The sequence below is a fragment of the Curcuma longa genome, unplaced genomic scaffold (assembly GCF_044706935.1).
Source record: "Curcuma longa cultivar G26 ecotype Majalengka, Jawa Barat unplaced genomic scaffold, ITB_CL_G26_1.1 contig_10634, whole genome shotgun sequence".
Classification (NCBI taxonomy): domain Eukaryota; kingdom Viridiplantae; phylum Streptophyta; class Magnoliopsida; order Zingiberales; family Zingiberaceae; genus Curcuma; species Curcuma longa.
Window position 1 is genome coordinate 8,299 of NW_027428671.1, and position 27,577 is coordinate 35,875.

The 27,577-nt window shown below is 33.4% G+C and overlaps 1 protein-coding gene across 2 annotated transcripts; it reads right to left on the reverse strand.

Moving 5' to 3' along the window:
* Nucleotides 1-900: 900 nt before the first annotated feature.
* LOC141815806 (uncharacterized) lies at nt 901-27,348 on the reverse strand (the record flags this gene model as incomplete). 2 transcript variants are annotated; one of them, XM_074703687.1, is given in 7 exon segments in its annotated part: nt 901-946; nt 8,072-8,111; nt 8,317-8,400; nt 10,381-10,465; nt 26,505-26,572; nt 26,659-26,746; nt 27,090-27,348. In XM_074703687.1, coding segments are annotated over 6 exon segments (379 nt in total), but the record flags the coding sequence as incomplete, so codon positions are not given.
* Nucleotides 27,349-27,577: the final 229 nt, after the last annotated feature.

Sequence of the window (27,577 nt, forward strand, 5' to 3'; positions counted from 1 at the left end):
ATTTTCGGAGGGTAGAAATAGAATAGTTGTGTGCAAATTTTGAGAAAAATAAACATAACATCTAGCTTTAATATCTTAACAATTGTGTTGGGTGCAAGGTTGTCAATTGAAGTTCATATCATGAATCATTTTGGTAATTTTGCAAATACTAAATCATAAGGTTCAAGTTAAAAATATAAAGAAGAAAATTAACACAATAGTATGGCTAATTATGCATATACTACAAGTCTACAAATATCAAAGACATTGTTTGATCAATATCCCTAAAATCCCTAAAAGACTAACATATCATAAAAATAAGAACTAAAAACAAAACTGATATCAAAGGATCAAATTGAAGGCAGCAAATGGTAAAATGTTACTACATTACCAACAGGGCAAAGTCATGTGATCAATTTATGTTCTGTACATCGATCAACATTCTAACTAATAATGGTTGGGAGCTTATCATTATGCCATAACAAGGTTATAGGTGTTCAATATCCTAAATAACAATGATGCTTTGGATCTTACCATTAAGCCATAACTTTTATTGGTTTCAAATTCCAGGTGATAAGAAAACTAAGTAAATTTTGCTTACAAAATTATAATTGACCAAAAAAGAATAATGATGCAACTGTTACACTGTAAAATGACTCAAAATAATTGAATGCAGATTGTTTTTGTTACCCATAAGCAAGACCAAGAATTAGGACATTCAAATTGAAGACCTTTCCTAAAGAGATTATCATACTGGCATTGTTTAAATTGTCAATAGAACAGACCAAATAAGGCTAAGTACAGTACTATCAGTGAGCATTTCAAATCCCACACGTGCAGATATTATCTACAAATTCATATAACATATACAAATCAAAAATCCCTGCTAGAAAAAGAAGGTAATACAAATATGTGATTCACCTTTCCCAGATATGACCTCATTTTCCATCCTCCATCTTAAGCCAATCTGATCAAAATAAACTATTACTGAAAGAAGTGTGAATGACAGTCATATAATTGATAGCTGATAAAGAAGAACCTGTGAATCTTGTAATCATTTTAGACATACCGATTCAAAAATCCTAATGTACATAAATGGGAACTGATAAAAAAAGATTATGAAATAGAAACTAAATATAGCATCAGCGTGTTGGACAAATGCATGAAGAAAACTTGTATATTTAATCAGTTCTTAGCAAACAAAGTTTCTCCATTATATGTATGATATCAACCCCAACAATCATACCACACCAACACAACTTAATATGTTGACTATGAAAATACTTGAATCTTCACATCCCTTGCCTCCATTTGGTGAGGTGATGAGAGGGAATTCTGGGCAGTTTGTTCCACCAAACCAATTCTTAATTAGCATGCAAGCTGCAAAATGTATCCAGCTTTTCCTAATTCACATATCACAGATATTTACTATAAAGTTGGTGTCCAATGCATCTATAGCAAGCTAGAGATTAGTGTGTTTCCAACACAGGTATGACTCAAAATGAGTATTTTTGGGTCAATTTTAGGGATCTAATTGTAAATACCATATAATACTAGGGACCTAGTTATAATTTTACATCGATGAACAGTAGGCATAGATAGAACCTTAATAATTTCTCCATAGCATGGCGATATCTATTTCCGCAACGACCTTCTAGCATCACCGGCATTGATCTTTTCACCAGCCGAAAACACTCCTCCAGGGTACTGAGGCCTCATGAACTCATGCAGCATCCTTCTGCTCACTAGCAAAGATTCTTCTTCATCGATCTCAAGCTTGAATGAGATTGCTTCCATATCCGGCATCGCCCTTCCCTATAGAGCATTGACAACCCACTTCATCAATAGTGGTAGCCAACCTGTTGCTCCTTTTGGAAGCAGTGATCAACATCATCTAAGATGTTATCCAGTCATACAATTGACAATAAGCCACCTTTCTTTTATGATGCATGACATGTGAACCATAGAGCAGTCCACCAATCACGCCAAAACTGATCCCACATCTCCGAGTCAAATCCACTACATGAGGACCTCCAACAATAGGCTACCATGATTAACTTGAGAAGACCTATGATTTCTTTCTTCGTGTGTTCTACAACCACAAAAAGTCCTTCCCCACATAACAATACACTCCCACTCTTCTCAAGTGGTGCCCTCGTATCTTCTTCCACTTGAGCTTAGGCTTTTTCCTCCCTTTATGCAAAAAGATCAGCAACTAATTGGTTTGCAAACAGCACATCAAGACGCTAAGAGTTATAGTTTCATCAGTAAGCAACAAACAGAAACATCGATGGCAACCCTATCCTTCGTATTTAACCAATAAGACTTCCTATACAGCAACATTGCTCACATATCTCTTTCAGTGTTGCCTCTACAAGCCTTGATGGCAGCAATTATTGCCACCTATTTCCGTGGTATTTTTCCTCCAATAGATGGTTGTTGAGTTTTTATTTTATATCATTTTTATATTAAAATATATAATTAATATTTTTTATATTTTATATATATATATATATAAATAGAAGGATATATATATAAGATTATATATCTAAAATCTATCTAATATAGAAATTATATAGAAAATAAAATATATAAATAAATATATGTATGTAAATACATTATGCTATACATTATAGTTAGAAGTAGTTCTATATATTCTAACTATTCTATCTCTATCGTTAGATTTAGATATACAGGAGACATCTCAGAGACGAAGAGATTGTTGTGGAGATCCGCGAGATCATAGAGGCCATTCTAGAAGGCTATGGTCATTCATTACAAATAGCCCATGGAACATAATCATCCACAACTACTCTAGATGGTCATTTGCTCTAATCTCTTCTATCTCTAGTTCCACTGTTATGCTCGTCTTCTATTGCTCAAAATATGATAGATGTCTGCATTTAGTCAAATAATTTCTATCTCATATGGATATTCTACTGGATTTATAACACACTTCACTTGGTCCTCAACAATTGTTGACTCAGGAGCCTCTGAATATGTCTCTAATCATCAACTAATTATCTAGTTTTAGACCATTCCATTAACTGCTAATATCACGCTTGTCGATGGTTCTTCCATAGTGGGAAAAAGAGGCATTGGGATACCAATATCATGCTTGTTCTTTCATAATTGAGAAGTTATTGAGCATAATTTTGTTATCTTATCCTTATCACTTTATCTTATGCATATTTTCGTTTGAAATTATTATCACTTACTATTCATATTGTTTCATAAGATTTACTAGTAATTTTGTTTCTGATTATGATAAGCATAAGTTTCAAGGTATGTATCATCATCTACACATCTATCTCTACTTGTAGTTGAACCTTCTAAGATTCCTCTACAAATTCTTAATTGAATTTAATCTCCTTTTGGTGGTGAGCTCATTGACTCATTGGTGGCTCGACATGACTAGATGATAGGGAGGCAACTTCAACAACAACTCCTTGATTAGTTAACGCAACCCTTCAAATGGTCAAGGCAGCCTGCCGGTAATCATCAACAAAATGGGCCAGCAGGCAACAATTTTATCAGACATGATAGTAAATTTGAAATGTGGAGTTGGACTCCCCCTTTTTAAAAGGATATTGCTCTTCCTAGGTATTTCGAATTATCAATAATCATATCCTAAATTGCAAAGACCTTTATCCCAAAATAGGAACAAATTTTAAGATCCGATGAAAATTCAATGCCTTGGAACTCTCTAGAGAAGGAGATTGGAGAACCAAATTCAAGAAAGAAAATAATTATTTGAGTTAGGAGTGGAAATGGAGAATTGGGTTGTTTTTATAGGGATTGAGAGGCACCTTCAAGAGACATAACCAAAGTTTGTATCCAATGAATTTAAATTCAAATTTTGAATGAAAAAGAGAACCCTATCCATTCGTGAATACTAATGCAAGGGGTTGTGCCCCTTGCTTTGTCTAGACACCAAACACACCAAGGGGTGTATTCCCTTGGTGCTATATTCAAATGGGCTAGCAGGCGAGGAGCAATAAAAGCCTTTAAAGGCACATGTTAAGTCTACCCATATTCCATCCCAAGAATGGCCTTAATGGTTTTTATGTTGGCACAATTTCCAAACCCATGAAAGATCTTCCAACCTTGATTTCCTTGATTTTAGCCCTTGAACTTATCCATGTGGAATGTACATTCTTGCATCATATATGACCCTCAACTTTGGGAGGTGGTCAAGTACATTCTATTTTTCCCTCTTTCCTTGTCACACGCAAGTTTGCTTTCAATGTCTTCGAGTTACCATGTACACACGTTTGCCAACAATGCTTGCATATGAGCTTTTTCGTTCATTCAATCATAAATTGATCAAGATCTAACTGGAACTGCTCACAGTTACTTTGATCACTCAAGTAGCTCATCTTTGTTCATTAATTTCTCATTCACTCAGGAAATTAATTTTACAATAGTCTCCTCACAAAATAGATATTACATGTTGCTACTCGATAAAAAACCATTTTTTGATGAATTTATAGTGGTTTTAGTCTCCAAATCTTCATAATCTATAAAACAAGATGACTTGTTTACTTCAACTTAAGAGTCTTGAATGCAAGTTTTGTCAAAGTCGGAAATAATTTTGATCTATATTTTCTTACATTGTTTCTAAATATCCTTTTGCATTATTCTTTTAGTTCATTTTGATAGATAAAATTCTGTTTATGTCAATATATCAAACCAATTGGTACACCTTTTAATATGTTAAGGAAATTGGGTACACCTTTTAATATGTTAAGGAACTATATGATATAATTTTCCAATTCCTTCTAATCCCATATCCCTAGATCCTTCCAATCCTTTATCTTTATTTAGGGCATTTTTCATTTGTCATCTTTCCCTCATTCACCAGCATGACTCAAAATTTTAAACGTTGATGAATGTCTTAAATATAGAAGTATAAAACAATTGTGCACCCAAAACTAAAGTACTGTTGTAATATAGTTGATCCAATTGATATGAATATTTCATTTGTAAAGGTCATTTGTCAAAACATAGATTATATAAATCTTGTTAAAAATTGTTAAATATTACAACGATGCAATTATCAATTTTTTTATGTTAACTTTTTTTTTTTGACTCCTGAAGTTTTACATGAGAATAAAAACAAAAAGGTTGTAAATAAATGTCATTCCATCAAACCAGGCACTTCAATTTGTAAGCAAATGTAGAAAATTATTTCAATGATTTCTATAGAATTTCATAGATCTTAAGACACTATCCAGCATAAGCTTTAGATGCATATAAATCAAAACTTCGAACAGGATTAAAATTTTTGGAAAAAAAAATCCAAACATTATCTTTATCCCACTATGCATGGCCTTAAGTTCTTCAAGTCCATTGGGTTTTCTTTTACTCTGTATCTTCAACATAAATCGATTGATTGACAAAATTAATATAATAAGTGAATATTTTCACTGGATGTGTTAACATGCTTGCGATTGATTGACACCTTTTTAGAATTTACCACTATCTAGTTTGTAAACATAAACTATGAATGGTAGTTTGCCAAGTTGACATGACTAGGTGTTGATTTTATAGCCTAAATTTATGAACCTAATATTGTAAATAATAACAGCATAATTATGTTACAAGAGAAATATTATATAAGCATGGACTGTAAAAATTCAACCATTACCTACTCATAACATCTTTTAGTTAAATTAAGCAAAATTAAAGTGTGAGAGATTCAAAAAAAAATCTTAGGTTAGAAGATACTCAAATATTTAATTTTCATCAAAGAGTTATTCTACAAGTCAATTCATAACTAATTGATGTGTCTCGCAATCGCCGCCTGTACATATATGCTCAGATGGGTCTATGCGTGCTAACTAGAGACATGACCAAGCATGCAAGAGGGTAAATCAAAGGGCAAGTTACAGCTCAAGAAGTATGGTAGATCTCAAGGTATGGCAGATTGGGAACAACCTCTTTGGGTACATTCCCGAAAATACTCAAGTCTCCGTGACTTGGAAGATATCACAACTTGGAAACATACCCAAGAAAGTACCCAACTATTGGATCACTCTGGGGACGTTCCAAGTCCGCAAACTTCTGAGTCCATAGACTTCCGAGGCCATAAAGGTAGCCATCACTGGAGAGTTGTCAAATCTATTACGGTGAAGGGAGACAGACCTACACCCTCATCATACTTCTTAATTGACTCCCACCTACCACAACCCTGCTAGGTCCATACTTGCAGATTGACTTCTATCTCCAACCTGTTGAAAGTACAGAATGTCCCATACCTGAGGTGACAGTCATCCGCATGCATGACATTGTCCCTTGCCCATACTGCAATAAGGTGGCTAGCACAAATGGCAGTCCACATGGGGTTTGGTTTCACTTATATAAAGCAACGGAAGTTTATTAAAGCGGGGACGTCATGAAGGTAGCATTCTTTAACTGAGTCAAAAGTCAACAGCATAATAGAGAGTTGTCAAACCCATTACAGAAAAAGAAGACGATCTTGTACTTCCACCATACCTCTCGGATTAACTCTCTCTTAGCACCATCATGCGAGACCCCAGTGGGTGTCAAACATGGTTCATGATGGCAGGTTGACTTCTACCTCCCGCCCGCTGAAAGTACAAAGTATATTATAACTAAGACGACATTCTTCCCTATATTCGATGTTGTCCCCCGCTCGTATTGCGCAAAGGCAGTTGACTTAGGTGGTCGCCCACGTGAAGTTTAATCTCACTTATATCGAGTAGCCAAAACTCATTAAAGAGGCGGGCCAATTCATTAACTTAAAGGGGGTACTTCTTCTACCTCTAGCTGAAGCCCTTCCTTACTAAAAAGCACTCATTCTGGCAACTTGCCAAAGCCCTTCCTCCAAGGAAGGCACCTATCATTTTTTGTTCAAGCCTTTCTTTGAGGAAAGCAATCTTTTTCTTCAGCACCTTGCTGACTTAAACATCGGAGAGGCAAAGCCAGTGCTGTCGGCCCCCGCTTACCAATGTTGATATCGCAAATCAGGTGCAGCGGATTGCTAATCGAGGTGCGGCGGATTGCAAACCGAGGTGCAGCGAACTACAGCCAGAGTGCGTCAGACTACAAACTGAAGTGTCGCGGATTGCTACTGGAGTATCACGGACAACTATCAGAGACCAATTTAAGGAATTCAAGTATTTAATTTTTGTTGAGAAATCATGTCATATGCTAATTTGCAAATTAGTTTGTATCTGGATTTTAAGAGGGAACTTGCATGCTAAGAGTAATATTGAAAAAAAATAATTTTATAAAGACATGATTTAGTTAATATATATATAGAGCATGATTTGGTCAAAATCAAATACCAGCAGTGTAATTTGGTAAATTGGCTAAATTACATTTAAATGAACCAAGGTTCAAAATTTAACCGTTTTGATCTTTATCTAGAACGATATTGCTTTGGTATCATACCAGCGAGTAATTTAAGATTGAAGGGAAAATGAGATGAAGAAGAAAAAGAAGTATCCTTAACTTCAAACTTTGTTTTCTACCTAAATGGTATGATTTTGAGATTATCTTAAATGGAGACAAGCTACAAAAAAAAATAACAATAATATTTTAATTCATCTCCATTTGTGTTGTATGCTAAAGGGTGTCGAATATTAGCATGAAAAGATACTCATCGACATTGATACAACGAGTTTGGATAATGTATAGACTGATTTGTTCCCACTATTTCGTTCTGCACGATATGAAATTTCAAACCATGGAACAAACCAAGTTAATGAAATTGAAATATATATATATATATATATATATATATATATTTAACTGCCAAGACCTACCATTAGTTTGTTAATCGTTAAAATCAATGGCATTACTTTATCACAATATTTTACATATATTAACATTGCAAATGCTAATTTTATCAGAATGAGTATTTACATTTTGTATTAAGCAATATTCCCTGTTTTCTTATTTGTTATATATATAAATATATATGCACAAATGCACATAAAAAGAAATTTTCTTTTATTTATGGCACAGATATTAAGCATACAAAAAGTCTGACAAACAAAAAGAAGACAGCAGTTAATGTAAATCAATCAACGAATCTTATTGTCCTTGTCTAATTATCATGTACCTTGCCTTCCTTGAAGTGAGACATATCAGCAATGCAATATCTTTTACAGTTAAGGGGTCAAATGAGGAAGATACCTTCATTTCTGAGAATTAAGCAGAAACATATGCATTGCTGAGTTGACAAAAACTGGCTTTCAGATGTTAAAATATAAGGAGAATAGACTAAAGTGCAAATTCATAGATATGACAAACTTACAGTGCCAGTAAATAGGACAAACAGCATCAAATGCATATCAGAAAGGATACTCTTTGAAAAGTTTATCATAATATCTTTTAACCAGCCTCTTCTCCCATGTTGATTCCATGTCATCATCTTCAGAAATTATGAACCTTTCAAAATGAAACACATATCTTCAGCTTCTAAAATAAGGGAACGCCAATTATATAGAAATAAGATAATGAAATTAATAAACACAAACTCTTAATGAAATTACAAAAATGTCAAACACAACTTTAAGGAGCACGGCTGTGAACGCAAGCTGCTTAATATGCAAGCATTTCTACATGAATATCACTTCCCTATGATATGCAAGAACTTTAGTTTCAAAAAGTGGTTTATGTAACAGCATATGCAACCATAAATTCAATGTTTCACTGTATCGCATGTTTGCACGTCATTAACATCATTGGAATCAAGTGTGTCCCAATTACTGAGGATTGACTACATGAATTTTATCCTCCATTACTTTAATGCAAAACTATATCACTAGTGATATTTAAATTAATTAAATTATTTTTTATTATATTACTAGCCCAATATAACGACCACATAAGATTTCTAGATTCTCCTCTCCATCAGTCGCATATTCCTTGTATCTCTAACACTTATAACAACGGTAACATATACATACATATATACGGATTTAGTGAACAAAAGGATGGTGAGAAGAGGAAGAAAAAGAAGAGGGGAGAAAACAAAAGGATGGCAAGAAGAGGAAGAGAAAGAAGAATGTTGAAAGGTGGATGACTATTTAGTAGCTCATTTTGTTTTCATGGTGATCGTCAAAGTTTGTATCACCTGGTACAAGCTTAAACCAAGGCTTATATTGCCCGATATGGGTTACACATAATTGGCATATGGAACAACATGGATGAAATATGGAATTTCTACCCAGCCCAAGGGCATAATGGCATGTTTCAGCCATGTCAATTGGTAGGCAACAAAAAATGGAAGTGTGTGATAAGGTAACAATGCAAAATAGAACCAAAGTCAGTATATCAGTTGGTCTCATTTCAGAAGAGTAGAGAATGATTTCAAACAAGTCAGCTAAGGTTATGTTTTGAGTTGCATAAGAAATATATACATCAAATTGTTATTAGTTTGACATAGGAATGGTGTCATAAACAAAACATTGTAAAGAAAAAGGGAGAGACAGTTAAAAAAAAAGAAAGAAACACAGACTTTGCTTGGAGAAATATAGCTAAGAGGAGCATTTGGAGTTTTGTGTCATCGTCAAGGGGGCCTTGTGCTAAAAGAAAATGTTTTATAAATCTGTGAAATAATCCTTTATATTTTATGTATTAGAACAAGTTCACAAAGTTAATGTAGGGGAAATGAGAATGCTAATATGGATCTCTAGGATTTTTACAGAATTCAAGTCAAAGTTACTATTAATTGATAAAATGAAAGAAAATAAGTTAAGACAATAGACTCTATACAAATGATAAACACATTCTATACTAAGATACATTGAATCTATTATATCTGAACGAGGAATAAAGGGAGAGAAACGAAATTCATGAAAAATAATATTCACGTAGCTAACCAAATTAACTAGGATTAATAGCTCACAAAAAATGACTAAAATGCTACATATTGTTATGCAGGAAAAAAATGTTAGATATTCTCAAGCCTAGGTCATGTTAGTCATGTTAGTCAAGTTGCTTGGAATCGATCCTAGATCAGTAATAGGATAAGTATAATTACGAACGCACATTTCTTATTACACTATAAACACATCAGTTACCAAAAAAGTCAATGTTTTGTTGTACAATGTAGCTCTAAATATTACCTATTCCCAATTCCCAAGTTAGTTGTCAGGCAAACTTCATCAAGAGAACTCTGTACAGTGCATGCCTATTAAGAACCCCCAGTTAATTGAGGATCAAATATTGGATGAGCAGTTAAATTTGTCCTAGTAACCAATCTTAGAATAACAAGGACGTCAAAAAATATGCATAATACTCAATGGAAAACTAACTAAACAACAAAAATAATTTTAAAAAATTGACAAATCAGTAAAAGAATAAATGGGAAAACTAGTGCATGACTCTTATGAGTTGACTTCTTTAATAAAAATTTAAACAAACCTGTGACCCTCTCTAATTGTGTCTTGATCAGTCTTTATGGGCACACTGTCTCTCGTACAGCTTGTTGTCTTCCCATAAAATTGAGCTGCAAGATGCACATACTACTTACACAAGAAATAGCAAACCAATTCAGTTTGCACTGATGAAAGATAAGTAATGAGAGTTTATCATGCACTTAATAGAACCCAAAGTCATAACACAATGGTCAACTTTGCTTCCTCATAATGAACAGACATTTGCAGGGACGATAGTGAGATAATAAGCATATAAGGTAAGCTTATTACAAAGTTAATTGATGCAGCAAAGCTATAATGTTTAAGGTTATTTTAACAAACCATGGCTTAAACATAGTATACTTGCAAAGGGGCATGTACCACCAAGTAAAGAATCTTGGTGGTGGAATGAAAAAGTACAGGAAAAAGTGAAGGAAAAACGAATAGCCTATAAGAAATTATATATTTGCAAAAATGAAGAAAATTTAAAAAAATATACATTAGCTAAGAAAGAGGCAAAAAAAACAGTGAATGAAGCTAAAAATACAACTTTTGAGTAGTTATATCGAAAATTGGATACAAAAGAAGGAGAAAAAGACATTTATAAAATAGCTAAAGTGAGAGAGAGGAAGACAAAAGATATTAGCCAAATAAGATGTATTAAAGATGAATGCAATAGGGTATTAGTAAATGATGGAGAAATAAAAGAGCGGTGGAAGAGGTATTTTCATCAACTTTTTAATGAAGGTGTAGGTGATCAACTTAACTTAGGTAATTTAAGCAGGTCAAATGAGTATAGAAATTTAAATTTTTACCGTAGAATTCAAATTTCAGAAGTAAAACATACTTTAAACGGAATGAAAAATGGAAAAGCCGTTGGACCAGATGATATCCCGATAGAGGTATGGAAGTGCCTAGGGAAACAAGGTATTGAATGGCTTACAAAATTATTTAACATGATATTGAAAACAAAGAAAATGCCGGATCAATGGAGAGTAAGTACTCTAATTCCCTTATATAAGAATAAGGGGGACGTACAAAATTGTGCAAATTATAGGGGCATTAAATTAATGAGTCATACCATGAAACTTTGGGAAAGAGTAATAGAAAAACGATTAAGGAAAGAGACTATGGTCACTGAAAATCAATTTGGGTTTATGCCTGGTAGGTCGACAATAGAAGCTATACATCTTCTCAGGCAACTAATTGAAAAGTATCGGGGGCAAAAGCAAGATCTACATATGATATTTGTTGATTTAGAAAAAGCTTATGATAGAGTCCCAAGGGAAATTATATGGAGAATTCTAGAAAAGAGGGGTGTTAGCGTAGTATATATTGACCTAATTAAGGATATGTATGAGGAAGTAACGACTAGGGTGAAGACTTCAGGCGGATTAACTGAAGCATTTCCAATAAAGATAGGGTTACATCAAGGGTCAGCTCTAAGTCCTTATCTTTTTACACTAATCATGGATGAACTTACTGGACACATTCAAGATACCGTACCATGGTGCATGTTGTTTGCAGATGATATTGTATTGGTAGATGAGACACGTGAGGGAGTAAATGCTAAATTAGAATCTTGGCGAGAAACACTAGAAGAGAAAGGTTTTAGGCTTAGTAGAGTAAAGACAAAATATATGGAATTTAAGTTTAGCAATATTGAACGTAATGAGACAAGTATTAAAATAGGAGATGATGAGTTGTCTGGAACTGAGAGTTTTAAATATTTAGGATCATTTTTGCAAGCCGATGGAGGGATTGAGAGAGATGTCTTACATAGAATACAAACAGGATGGTTGAAGTGGAGGAGAGCATCAGGTGTTCTATGTGATCGTAAAGTGCCTCTAAAACTTAAAGGAAAGTTATATAAAACGGCAATTAGACCTGCCATGTTATATGGCGCTGAATGTTGGGCTATGACTCGAGCACATGAGCAAAAGATGAGAGTTGCGGAGATGAGGATGTTAAGATAGATGTGTGGACATACGAAGATGGACAGAATAAGAAATGAGAGCATTAGAGAGAAAGTTGGAATTGCATCTATTGAGGGAAAACTCCGTGAGACACGTTTAAGGTGGTACGGACATGTACTTAGACGACCGATAAATGCTCCAGTTAGGCGGTGTGAAACTATGACAAATACGCATATCAAACGAGGGCGAGGTAGACCAAAAAAGACTTGGTTAGCAACAATAAAACAAGATAAAATTTATTTAAATATAAATGATGATATAATAGGAGATAGAACTCAATGGCGTAAAAGGATTCATATAGCCGACCCCACTTAGTGGGATAAGGCTTGGTTGTTGTTGTTGTTGTTGTTGTTGTTGTATGGCTTAAACATAGGATATATGGTTTTGATCAAAAATGTCAAATAGAAGTTTCTCCCTAAAACCAGACGGCTGACAATGTCCAACTAGCTTCAAGCATAAGCATGGGCAAGTCTCAACATATTCATGTTGACACAAGCATAGTTTAGATAAAACTATATTGAGCTCGGACTAGTACAAAATCATAGGGCTAGGAAAGGCACAGGACTATATATCCAGCATGGCATGGGCGCCAGTATCGCGTCAAGCACCCATGGGCCAAACATTATTCATAAGCTATCTTTATAGTTTTTTATAAAATAAATTAATATTTCCCTCTCCGTCCCTGTAATAATTCAAAAATCTTGCTAAATTTGCCCATTTATTTAGAAAAGCACTTACTAATTTCATATTTTTATTATAATTTTAGGGTAATTTTTAAAATGGCCCTCAACCTTTTAATATTTTTTCAAATTGCCCCAATATTTTCATCAATATCAAATGTCCATCAAGGTTTTTATTTTGTCGTCGAATTGTCCACTCTTTTAGCAAGTAAATAACTTAGTGGCAATTTAGAAGGCTAAAATAGGGAAGTATTATTAAAGAAGAATTTCACAACAAAATAGAGGCCTTGGGAGGATTTTTGACATTATTGAAAGCTTAGGAGCATTTTGAAAAGTTCTTAAATATTAGGGGATTCTGAAAAATATCCTTATTTTTTATAATTATTGTTTATTATTTCATACTTTTTTATTGTTAATTCAGCGCATTAGATCAGGCCAAGCATAGTTGTACCAAGCCACCAACAACTGAGCCTACAATCAAATCCATAAAGATTAAATTAGTAAAAGAATGTTCAGATGGATGTAGCCCTCTACCTCTTTCTTGGATGTAGTGAGTTGTTCATCATCTGCTTTCTTTAGGACATTAAATATCAAGCAAACAAAACATTGCATGTAAACATGCTTGATAAATGTCCATTTCATTTTGGGGTTATTTGATATTGTTTATAGATTAAAATCTCAAGTCGTTTCGTCTTATATAGGCAAAACATCTCATTCCGATCGCGAACCGGCACCAGCACAAGCGGTGTCGGCAACAACTCATCCAGAGGCGTTGCATGAGACCAACAACTCATCCGGAGGCATCGCCCGAGCTCGGCGACTCATCCTGGCATCGCACGAGACCGGCGACTCATCGAGAGGCATCGCTCGAGCTCGGTGACGCGTCCGAAGGCGTCGCCCAAGACCGACGACGCTTTTGGAGACATTGCCCGGGCCTAGTGATGCATCCAGAGGCGTCGTCCGAGCCCGGTGATGCGTCGGGAGGCGTCACCCGAGCCCGACAATGAGTCCGAACACGTCGCGAGGGTCACGCGTGCCCACGATTGTGGCGGCGCAAAATAGGATAAAATTTTTAACTTAGATTTAATTAAATAACTTAAGTTAATAAATTTAATCAACTCCTAACTATGATTAGGATAGTTTAAATAGGCTTAATTAAAATCTAATAAAATTATCTCATTAATTTAATATTATATATATATTTTTAAATATATATTTTCTATTTTTAAATATTTAGATTAAATTTTTTATTTTTAATTAATATATTTTATATTTTAAAAATATCGAAACTATATTGGCAAGGTGTGATATAGTACCGAAACTGTATCGTTCCGGTCCAAAACTGAAAACTCTACACGGCTCAAGATTTTAAACCATGATATTATATAAATAGCATTTGCAAAAAATATTTATTTGCAAGAACTTTGTAATGTACTTAAGAAAGCATGGACCCATCTACAATAAGGGTTAAAGGTCCAAAAGTTGCTGCCAATTTAAAAAAAAAAAATCACAAATCACATGGCAACCAATAGGTAATAATCACAAATATTAAATTGTAAAAGATAAAAGGTACAAAATATTAGAAATAGAAAATGCATAGGTAATATAAAACTACAATATATGTCAAAAATGATTCTAGATAAATGATATTAACATTATAGTACATTTTCTCCTAAAACATTGATATTAGTATGTTTTCAATTTGTCAGTTTGACAAGTTTCAAAGGTGGAGCACAAACATTATATAAATGTTTCTATATTAAATGTTGATTAAAAAATTTAAAAATATAAAAGTTGTCACTTGTTTTTTGAAGACAAAGTAAACTATAATATAATTACCATTAGAAAAATATCTTTTTTTTCATGTACTTATTCATGGTAATGTCATAGATTTAATTTGAAATAAAAATGAAAAACAAATGTTCAAAAAAGAAAATGTTGCATGAGAATATCAAATATCTTATTATTTTATATAATATTTTTATCATACAACAAATACTAGAGCAAGTATTTACAGGAAACCAACAATTTATCAATGACATTAGAATGCATCTTGGATTCATTTGCAAGCATAACCTAGTACAAACAAACAACCCTCACATTACAAGTAGAAAATCTTCATTTGTATGCTAAAACATGACTTCAAACCACTTAAAAGCAACACAAAATCTTTAACATACTAAACACAAGCATGAAAGAAAAATTTTAATTTCAGCCCCAGTATGTTTTTGCAAAATGTTCCCTATATGAATTTTTTAGTTTGCTACTAGGTGGTATAGGTGACACAACTTTGCCCATAGTGGTGGCCAAACTCAAACCCAGATAAAGGAGGAGAATTGTGTTAGGTTGTCGACCAACGTAGACAAATATTATGTATGCATCCATCAAACTATTGCACTAATGCTAGATTATTCCCTAGAAGGAACGCATTACAGGATTCGATTGCAAGGCCTTAGCAAAGACCGCTACATTTCTATAAGAACTTGGTGTACTGTTAAATATGCAAAAGTTCTTACACCCTAAATTGGATAATAATAAATATTATAGGAATACCGATTATCTTAGATTTGAAACATGCAATGTAGAAACACTCATTGTTAAAATAGTAGAGGTAGTAGATAATAATTAAGAGAATAATTAATGGTTTATGTTTATTGACACAAAATGATGTTTATTGACACAAAATGGGTAGGGACAAGGCAAAAGATGATGGAAAATTTAAGTTTTAAGTTATGTTATACAAGGGAGAGTAATATGATAAATGGAGTAGGTATTGTTGTAGATAGTTCGTTGAGGAACTAAGTAGTAGCAGTTAAAAAGAGATATAGAATTATATCTCTTAAGATAATGGTAACAAAATAAACTTTTAATGTAATTAGCATATATGCATCTCAATTCCACCCATGACAAATTAAACTCATCATGGTCGGTCCCAAGCCCGGATAAAGGAGGAAGGTTGCGTTAGGTTGTCAATCAACGTCAAACTAAGACAAATATTCAATGAATCGATCCATTAAACTATTGTATTAATGTAAGGCTGTTCCCCGGAAGGAACGCGTTGCAGGGTCTGACTGTAACGTCTCGGCAAAGACTACTACATCTTCAAAACTCGGATGTAGTGATAACTATGCAAGAGTTCACTTTGCAGGGTTTGACTATAACATATCGACAAGGACCGCTACATCTCCATGAGAACTTGGGTGTAGTGTTAAATAGAAAAATGTTCTCTCACTATATGTTGGATAAAAACAAATATTATAGTAAAACTAATAGTCTAAGATTTTGAACATAGAATATAGAACATAGAAACCCTCACTGGTAAAGCAATGGAGGTAATAAATACAACAAATTATGAGAAAAATTAGTATTTTGTGTATATAAAAGATAAAATGGATAGGCGAGAAAGCAAAAATGATAGAGAACTCAGATCTTAAGTTATGATATACAGAAAAGAGTACAACAAGAAATAAAGTGAGTATTGTTGTAGATAGTTCGTTTAAAAATGAAGTTGTAGTAGTTTAAAAGGGGATAGAATTATAGCTCTCAAAATAGTAGTAGAGAAAGAAACTATGAATGTAATTAGAATATATGCATCTCAAGTAGGATTAGATGAAGATACCAAATCAAAATTTAGAGACGACCTAGATTGAGTATTATAAAATATTCCGCCAAATGAAATGATTTTAATAGGAGGCAATCTAAATGGGCATATCGAAGTGAAAATGAGAAATATGAGAGGATGTATGAGGGTTATGAATTTAGAACAAGAAATGAAGAAGAGAAAACTATATTGAATTTTACGATAGCATATGACCTTATACTAATTAATACATTTTTTAAGAAAAAAGAAAACCATTTGGTCACATTCAAAAGTAGAAATAATAAATTGCAAATTGACTTTCTTATGGTTAGGAAGAAAGATCGAAAAATTTGTAAAGATTGTAATGATCATTCCTGGAGAAAGCTTAACTACCCAACATAGGTTAGTAGTGTTGGATATACGCCTCAAACATAGTATCAACAGAAGGAAACTATATACGACTCCTAGAATTAAATGGTGGAAGTTAAAGGATGGGAAACAACACATATTTAAAGAGAATGTATGAGTACAAGTATTAGGTGAAATATAAGATGACTCTAATATGACATGGGATAAAATTGTATCAAAATTGAAAATAGTAATCAAGAGTGTGCTCGATGAGTCAAAAGGGTATAACACTACAAGTAAGGAATTTTGGTGGTGAAATGAGAAAGTATAAGAGAAAGCGAACGAAAAACAAATGGCCTATAAGGAATTACATATTTGTAAGAACGAATGAAAACTTTAAAAAATATACAAGAGCCAAGAAGGATACTAAGAAAGTAGTGAATGATAACTTTTGAATAGTTATATCAAAAATTGGATACAAAAGAAAGAGAAAAAGGCATTCATAGAATAACTAAAATAAGAGAGTGAGAGAGAGGAAGATAAAATCCAAATAAGATGTATTAAAGATAAATGCAATAGAATACTAGTAAATAATGGAGAATAAACGAACGATGGAAGAAAATTTTCATCAACTTTTTCATGAAAGTTTAGATAATCAATTTAACTTAGGTAATTTAAGTAGATTAAATGAACGTGAAAATTTAAATTTTTATCGTAGAATTCAAACTTTAGAAGTAGAACAAGGTTTAATGGAATGTAAAATAAAAAAGTCGTTAGACTAAATGATATTCGGATAAAGATATGGAAGTGCGTAATGAAACAAGGAATTGAATGGCTTACCAAATTATTTAACATGATATTGAAAACGAAAAAAATATCTGATCAATGGAGGATAAGTACTTTAGTACTTTTATATAAAAATAAGTGAGACATACAAAATTGTACAAACTATAGGAGTATTAAATTAATGAGTCATATCATGAAATTTTGAAAAAGAGTAATAGAAAAAAAAATTAAGGAAGGAGACCACAATAATCGAAAATCAATTTTGGTTCATGCTTGAAAGCAAGGTTTAAAATATCGAGCCGTGCCGGAGTTTCGGTCCCGGACCGGAACGATACAGTTTCGGTACCGTATCGTACCGTGCCGGTATAGTTTCGGTATTTTTAAAATATAAAATATATTAATTAAAATTAAAAATTTAATATAAATATTTAAAAATAAAAAATAAATTTTTTGATAATTTTATAGGATTTAATAAAGCCTATTTAAATTATCCCACATTATAATTTTGAACTATAGCTAGGAATTGATTATCAAAATCCAATTAATACCTAAGTTAAAAAAAAAAAAAAAAAAAGATCGCGACGCGCGGGCGGCTGCGCGGAGTGTCGCGGGGCTCCGTCGGCGTCGCCGGCCCCGGGCGGAGCCTCCGGCGGCGTCGCCGGCCCTGGGCGGAGCCTCCGGCGGCGTCGCCGGCCCCAACTTTTCCCCGATCTCGGCACGCGCGGGCGAGATCGCGAGATCGCGACCCTGCCGCCGCGCCGGAGGTGTCGTGCGACCCCTCCGGCGAGGCCGCCGGAGTCGCGCGACTCTGGCAGCTGGGATGGCGGGTGCCGGGCCGTGCCGGTGCCGGTCGGCGGGCGGAACGAAAAATTTCGCCCGTTTCGACCGGCTCGGCACGAGATTTTAAACCCTGCTTGAAAGGTTAACAATAGAAGTTATATATTTTCTCAAGCAAATAATTGAAAAGTGTCAGAAGTAAAAGCAAAATCTACACATGATATTCATTGACTTAGAAAAAATTTATGAAAGAGTCTCAAGAAATTATATGAAGAATTTTATAAAAGAGAGGTGTTAGCATAGCATATATTGAACTAATTAAGGATATATATGAGGATATAACGACCAAAATGAAGATTTTAGGCAAATTAACTAAAGCATTTCCAATAACGATAGGGTTACATCAAGGATCAGGTCTAAATCCTTATCTTTTTACATTAATCATGGATGAACTCACTGGACACATTCAAGACACAGTACCATGGTACATATTGTTTGTAAATGATATTATTTGGGTAGATGAGGCACATGAAGGAGTAAATGCTAAATTAGAATCTTAGCAAAAAACACTAGAAGTGAGAGGTTTTAGACTCAATCGAGTAAAGACAGAATATATGAAATTTAAATTTAAAAATAAGACAATTGTTAAGATAGGAGATGACAAATTGTCTGGAACTGAGAGTTTTAAGTATTTAAGTTCATTTTTGCAAGATAATGGAGGGATTGAGAGAGATGTCTTATATAAAATACAAGTATGATGGTTGAAATGAAAGAGAGTGTCGGGTGTTTTATGTGATCTTAAAATATCTCTAAAACTTATAGGAAAGTTCTACAAAACGACAGTTAGACTTATGGCATTGAATATTAGGTTATGACTTAAACACAGGCAAGGTTTAAAATATTGAGCCGTGCCGGAGTTTCGGTCCCAGACCGGAACGATACAGTTTCGGTGATATAGTTTCGATATTTTTAAAATATAAAATATATTAATTAAAATAAAAAATTAAATCTAAATATTTAAAGATAAAAAATAAAATTTTTTGATAATTTTATAGGGTTTAATAAAGCCTATTTAAATTATCCCGAATTATAACTTTGAACTATAGCTAGGAATTGATTATTAAAATCCAATTAAAACCTAAGTTTTAAAAACAAAAAAAAAGAAAAATCATCGCGCGCGAGGTGCGAGCGGCCTGCGCGGAGTGTCGCGGGGCCCTGGCAGCATCACCGGCCCCGGGTGACGCCTCCGGCGGCGTCGCCGGCCCCGAGCAGCATCACCGGCCCCGGGCGGCGTCGCCGACCCTGGGCGGCGCCTCCGGCAGCGTCGCCGAGGCCTCGCGACGCCTCAGGAGGCGTCGTCGAGGCCGCGCGACGCCTCAGGAGGCGTCGCCGAGCCCGAGCGACGCCTCCGAAGGCGTTCCCCAGCCGAAACTCTTGTGTCGATGCTGTGCCGATGCCGGTGCCGCAGCGGAACGAAATTTTTCGTGCGTATCGGGTGATACGGCACGAGCTTTCAATCCCTGAACACAGGAACAGAAGATGAAAGTTGTAGAAATGAGGATGTTGAGATGGATGTGTGGGCATATAAGGATGGACAGAATAAGAAATGAGAGCATTAAAAGAAAATCGAAGTTGCATTTATTGAGGGAAAAAACTTTGAGAGACACGTTTAAGATGATACAGACATGTACTTAAACGACCAATAAATGATCCAATTAGGTAATATGAAATTATGACAAATATGCAAATCAAACAAAGAAGAGGAAGACCAAAAAAGTCTTGGTTAGCAACAATAAAACAAAATAAAATTTATTTAAGTATAGATGATAATATAGTAGGAAATAGAGCTCAATGGCATAAAAGAATCCATATAGCCAACCCCACCTAATGGGATAAGCCTTGATTGTTATTGTTTTTATTGTAGCATATATACACCTCAAATAAAATTAGATGAACACACAACATAAATTTTAGGAAGATCTAGATGTAGTGAAAAAGCTTCCAACAAACGAGATGATTTTAATAAAAAAATCTAAATGGACAGTAGGAGTAAGAAATGAAGAATATAATAAGGTAAAGACTATAATTTTGGAATAAAAAATTTTAAAGAAAAATTATATTGGATTTCACAATAGCATATAAACTTATAATAGTTAATATCTTTTTCAAGAAGAGAGAATAGCACCTAGTTACTTTCTAAAGCAAAAACCAATAAGTCACAAATTAACTTTCTTGTAATCATGAAAAATGATAGAAAAATTTATAAAAATTACAAAGTCGTACTTGAAGAAAACTCAATCACCCAAACATACATTAGTAGTACTAAATACACATCTTAAGCACGATGTCAATAAAAAGAATATTACCAAACACATCTTAAGCATGGTGTCAATAAAAAGACACCATGCTTAAGATGTATATTCAATACTACTAACGTATGTTGGGTGATTGATTTTTCTTCAAGGATGACCTTGTAATTTTGACAAATCTTTCTATCATTTTTATTGACATCATACTTAAGATGTATATTTAATACTACTAACGTATATTGGGTGATTGAGTTTTCTTTAAGGACGACCTTATAATTTTTATAAATCTTTCTATCATTTTTATTGACACCCTGCTTAAGATGTGTACGATGGACAAGAGTGTACTTGATGAATTGAGATGACTAACACCACCAAATAAAGAATCTTAACGGTAGAATGAAAAAGCACAAGAGAAAGTAACGAAAAACATGTGTAGCCTATAAGATACTCTACACTTGTGAGAACGAAGAAAACTTTTTAAAAAGTACATAGTAATTAATTAAGGGGCTAAGAAAGCAATGAGTGAGGTCATGAATGTAGAGTTTGAACACTTGTATGGACAACTTAATACAAAAGAAAGGGAAAGAGGCATCTACAAAATAGCTAAAGCAAGAAAGAGAAATAAAGGTCGTTACCCAAATAATATGCATTAAAGATTGATCCAATAGGGTACTAGTGATGGATAAGGAAATAAAAGAGCGGTAGAAGAAGTATCTTCATTAAAAAAAATTAATAAAGGTTTAGGTAACCAGCTTAACTTAAGAAATTTAAATAGGTCAAATGAGCATAGAAATTTAAATTTTTATCAGAGAAATTAAATTTTAAAAATAAATCAGATATTAAATAGGATGGAAAATGAAAAAGTAATTAGACCAAATAATATTCCAATAGAGGTATAGAAGTACCTAAGAAAGTAGGGTATTGAATGACTTACAAAGTTTTCTAATATTGAAAATGAAAAAAAAAAATGATCAGTGGAGAATAAAGGTAAAGTACTCTAGCCTCCTATATAAAAACAAAGGAAATATACAAAATTGTACGAATTATAAAGGCATTAAGCTAATAAGTCATACAATGAAACCTTGAAAAAAAAGTGATTAAAAAGAATAAGGAGACCAAGGTGATCAAAAATATATTTGAATACATGCCTAAAATGTCAATAATGGAAATTATATATCTTCTCAAACAACTAATTGAAGATATTGAAAAAAGAAGTAAGACTTACATATGATATTCATTAGCCTAAAAAAATTTATGATAGAATCTTAAAGAAAATTATATGGAGAATTCTAAGAAATAAATGTGTTATATAGTGTATATTGAAATAATTAAGAAAATATACAGGATGTAATGACAAAAGTAGAGACTCGAGTGGATAAACCAAAGTATTTCCCATAAAGGTAAGGTTACATCAAGGATCGACTCTAAGTCCATATCTTTTACCCTAGTCATGGATAAACTGACTGGACAAATCAAGACCTTACCATAGTGCATGTTGTTTGTAAATAATATTGTTTTGGTCAATGAAACGCATGAAAGAGTAAATGCTAAGCTCGAATCTTGATAAGAAATACTAGATGTGAAAGATTTTAAACTTAATAAAGTAAAATAAAATATATAAAATTTAATAATAATAGATGTAGTAAGGGAATTATAAAGATAGAAGATGACGAGTTATTTGCATCTGAAAGCTTAAAGTATTTAGAATCGTTTTTACAAAAAGATAGAGTTGATAGAGATTATTTACATAGGATATATGCAGATGGTTGAAATCGATAAAAGCATCATATGTTTTTTGTGATCGTAAGGTACCTCTAAAGGTTAAAGGAAAATTTTACAAAATGACAATTAAACCTGCTATGTTATATGGAATTGAATGTTAGACTATAAATCGAGCACATGAGTAAAAGATGAGAATCATAGAGATGAGGATATTAAGGTGGATATGTGAATATACGAGGACGGATAGGATAAGAAATAAAAACATTAGAAAAAAAAGTTGAGAATATGCATGTTGAGAAAAAAAAATCTGAGAGATACGTTTAAGATGGCGTGGACATGTATTTAAGCGACTAATAAAAACCCGAGTTAGGCAATTTGAAACGATGGCATATATACACATTAATCTAAAAGAACTGAAGAACATTTAGTTAGCGATGATAAAACAAGAAAAAATCATTTAAATATAGATAAAAATATAATAGGGGATCAAGCTCAATGGCATAGAAAGATCCATATAGTTGACCCCATTTAATAGAATAAAAGTTTGGTTGTTATTGTATAGGTGGTATTCCAAATTGACTAACGATCCTTAGGCAATTTAATCTTGATAAAATATATCAACTAAATCACTGCCCTTGCTAACTCCCACCATTATATTCTCACAATAGCCTAAATATATAATTTGCAAGTCTATTTCCATTGATTGCAAATATAATAAATATGATTCCCAATGCAACGCACTTATTTCTATTGTTACAGCCAAGGTTTAAAATTTTGAATCATTCTGAAGTTTAGATTTATGACTAAACAATACAATTTTGATACTGTATCATGTCGTGTAAATACAATTTGGACTTTTTTAAATATAAATATATTAATAAAAAATATTTTTATTAATACTTTTTTGTTATAGACATTTTTATAGAATTATATTTGAGATGTTGAATGTTGAGTTCAAATTTTGATATTATTTCATGAAATATTTAATATTTATTGAGTAAAAGTTAATTTAGGGTTAATTGAATTCCACAAATGGACATGACAAGATCAAGTAGGTTTAAACTGGATTTAATTTGAATTCATTTTAATTAGTTTAAAATTAAACCAAATTTATATATTTAATAATTCAATTTATAGTAGTATATTTAATAAGTTTAGAAATTATATTATATTTAATTTTTTATTTTCTTAACAATCTATTTCCTCCATCTTAGAGAGATTTTTTTTCTCTATTTATCATGTGGACAGATAAAGGGAAAGAAATTAGCCATCCTTTAAGAGGTTTTTTTCTCTATTTATCTCGTGGATGAACAGAGGAGAAAAAATTAATCATCCTTAAAGAGGTAATAAGGTTTTTTCTCTCTATTACTCACATAGACGGATGGAGCAAAAATATTAACAATAAAAGAGAAGAAAAATGAACGATGGAGAGAGAAAATTAAGAGGGAAAGGAATTAGAATTAACTTTCTAAAAAATAAAAAATTAGAAATGAAAAAATTAGAAAAAAATGACACAACCTCACGGAGGCCGCCCTAAGGTCGATGCTCCATGTTCGTATCAATTGACAAACAGAACAATAAATTCCACCCTTGCCGATCAGCATGGCTTGGTATTGTACACCATGGTTACAACATACTAATATGTTTAATTATTTATGATGATTATTTATAGGGTGCATAAATGTTATTTTGTATGGTTGGTGTTGATATTGTTTCATGTCATTTTGTATTTATTAATGTAGCTAATTATGTTGTTTTTGATGTTTGGCATGATATAGTCCCTTACTGTTGTGAGTGTTGAATGTATAATCAGAAGGATTACTAGTTAAAACTCTTTACCTTATGTTAAGAGATGGTGGACATAAAACATAATATCATACAGAATTATTTTCTAGTCGATAATTTATGTGTAGATGAAGACTTACTGCTAGATGAGGACTTTGGCCTATAGGATGATCTCTCCACAATTAGCAACTATATAAGTTTTATCTCCTCGTTCATAAATTGAGTGTGACAACAAGTATGAGTTCAGACTACATTTTATGATAACATCTATGTCAGAGTGAACATATTGTTTTTTGTTGTGAATGTAAGGGCAATAATCATGGATGGGCATATGATATATTTTATTATAAATATATATATAATTACTAGTAGATTTTATATGTTATACTTGTAAGTATATGCAAGATGAGTATACTACTTGGTTAGTGTTTTTTTTTCTAAGAAACAATCTATGAATTGATAAGCATGGTTCTGAAGAACCTCCGCTTGGCATATTTTGAAAGGGATTGCAAAGTGGTCATATATGGCTTCATATAGTACATGTAATGTGCATGTGCATACTACCCTATTTAGCAGCTAATAATTAATAAATGTTAATATTTGTTTTACAAGCTTTCATAAACACTTTAGATATCAGTATAAATAGTTTTTAAATATTTTAATACATGATCAATTATGCTTCCATATATGCCTCTGTATAATGCAAATGTTCTATGCAATGTCAACCACATATCGGCTACATACATTTTCAGAAGTCTTAAACTTAAGTGTGTTAAATACATGTAGCCAAGCTTGAATGTGTTAAACATTGTGTTAGCTATTTTGTTTCATATTATGTTGTATACACAAAATTTTCCTTTAAGGATCACTAGTTTAATTGATTCTATGGCATATAATAGATATAGTATTTTAATTTATAGAGGCTAGATTAAATAATTTAATATGTTAATTATTTTGATGTTATATTTTTGGTGTAAACTTATGTATGCATGACCTATGTGTTTGCATATTGCACATATGTTATGTAGTGGGTTGAGATGCCATCTAAAGTTTTTTAGAACTTTGATGGTAATGGGATTGATTTTGTTTGGCGACAAGAAATGGTGGAAGCTTATGTATGCATGACCTATGCGTTCGCATATTGCATATATGTTATGTAGTGGGTTGAGATACCATCTAAAGTTTTTTAGACCTTTGATGGTAATGGGATCAATTTTGTCTGGCGATGAGAGATGGTGGAAGGATGGCAGGAATCATCAAATTGAAATATGGTAAAAAGTGAGGTATCAAGAATGTCTTTGACAAGATTACATTCTAATGCTCAAGTCAATAGAAACCTAAGAATGTGGAGATGGTAAGGAGTAAATGTGTCTTTCAAAGTTGTTGTATTTTTATTATAAAAAAAACTCCAAGGACACGTGTCCATGGGAATAGACAAGCTAGTTAATGTCAGCTTGTATGCTAATCCCTACGTTAGCATTAGATGCACAATGATCATTGCCCAAATGATTCTGCAACATTGATTAGATGATCCTCCTTTACAAGGGTCTTAGTTTGTTTGTTGGAGTATTCAAGTAAAGTTGGTCACAGGAAACCAACCTGTCATATGCACTCATTATGTTGGTTAAGGCGAGATTTGATGATTGTTTTGTTTCTTAGTAATGGTGGCTTGATCTCCTACATAAATGTAAAATCCTAGAAGCAACATCTTGGACATTGGAAGCTAATATCGGAATTAATTAGATCAGGTTATGTGAGTCTAAGGATGTGGTCCAGGTCCCATACCAAGGTCATGCCTCCAGATGTCAAGGTAGGAAAATGAAAACCAAAGTGGCCCTGGATACGAGTCTATTCAGGCCCAGGTTTTGTATAAATCAAACAGCCTCTAGACCTAGCACTATCACATGATTTCTACCAATCTCCTAACATGCAGCTAAACACACATACATTATATCTGTATTCCTGTGAAGTCAGTGAATGAACATCATCAGTCGCTGATGGTGCTCAAATATCCGAACAAGCTAAACATAATAAATACAATTATGCAAATACTACATCAAGCATATGCATCCTTAAAATAAAAATAAAAATAAAAATAAAAACAAAGAGACTATATTGTTTGCTTGTTCAACTCCTGTTCAGAATGAAATAGAAAAGCAATGACAGACCGTAATCCTTCATGAACTTATTGTGGCGATCATATGCATTGAGCCCTCTGATCTGAGATTGGTACTGCCTGTGATTGGTATGCCCATCATCATGCTAGAAAACAATCTCCCCTAATCACGACATAGCAAAATGAAAGATAATCCAAAAACTCACATCTTCCTTTCCTCTTTATCAAAGATTGAGGACTTCAGCGACCGTAATGAAGTCATTGCTTCTACTTCCTGTTGGCCTCCAATGAACCCTATTAGACATAGTTGTTAGCAAAGATGTCAGTTCCCACAAGAGAATCTCTAAACAATTCGCATCATCTAGGGTTTTACAGAGAGATCCTCGAATTATTAATTTATTCATTTAAATAAAATGACTTTGGGTAGAATTTTGCATCACCACTCCTTGAGAGGAGCCCCGACGATCACTGAGATTCTAGATGAGTGTCGCTGCCGTAACAACGACCAAATTAAGTGAAATCAGTGAACTAAAATTACAAAATTAATGAATTATCATTTACTCTATCAGTATATTATAATTTCCAAGATAGAGAAAATCAACTTCGGTGACCATGGAAAAAAGGAGTTCTTAATCACCAAGGATAATGTACAGCGAGAGTTGGTAATCAGGGACTCGCACGACAGCAGTCGCAGCACGAAGTTGTAATGGTCACGCACTTCGATCGGCTAATCACTGAAATCTTGACCACGATTGGCGTAACAGCAACTCGGTGGAAAATGAAGAATGATGGTTAGGGATGTTGATTGAGGGGCGGCGCCTCGCCAATGGACGAGAATGCAGCGGATTTCGCCAGCGGCGATCGTGGCGTTCGAAGATTCTGGAGGTGGCGATAGAAGCACCGTGAAGCAGCGGCGTCGACGATGGCTGAACTACAACAGCCGCCACGGAATTCGGTTAGGCTGTAGGTTAGGAGGAAACAAAGACGATAGACACTTATTAGAATAAGTAAGATAATAAGACGACGTTTTAATTTTTTTTTTTTTAAAGGAACATCTTTTTAATGGTATAAAAAAATATCATTTTAATTTTTGCCCAAATTAAAAAGATGTCTTGCTATGCAAAA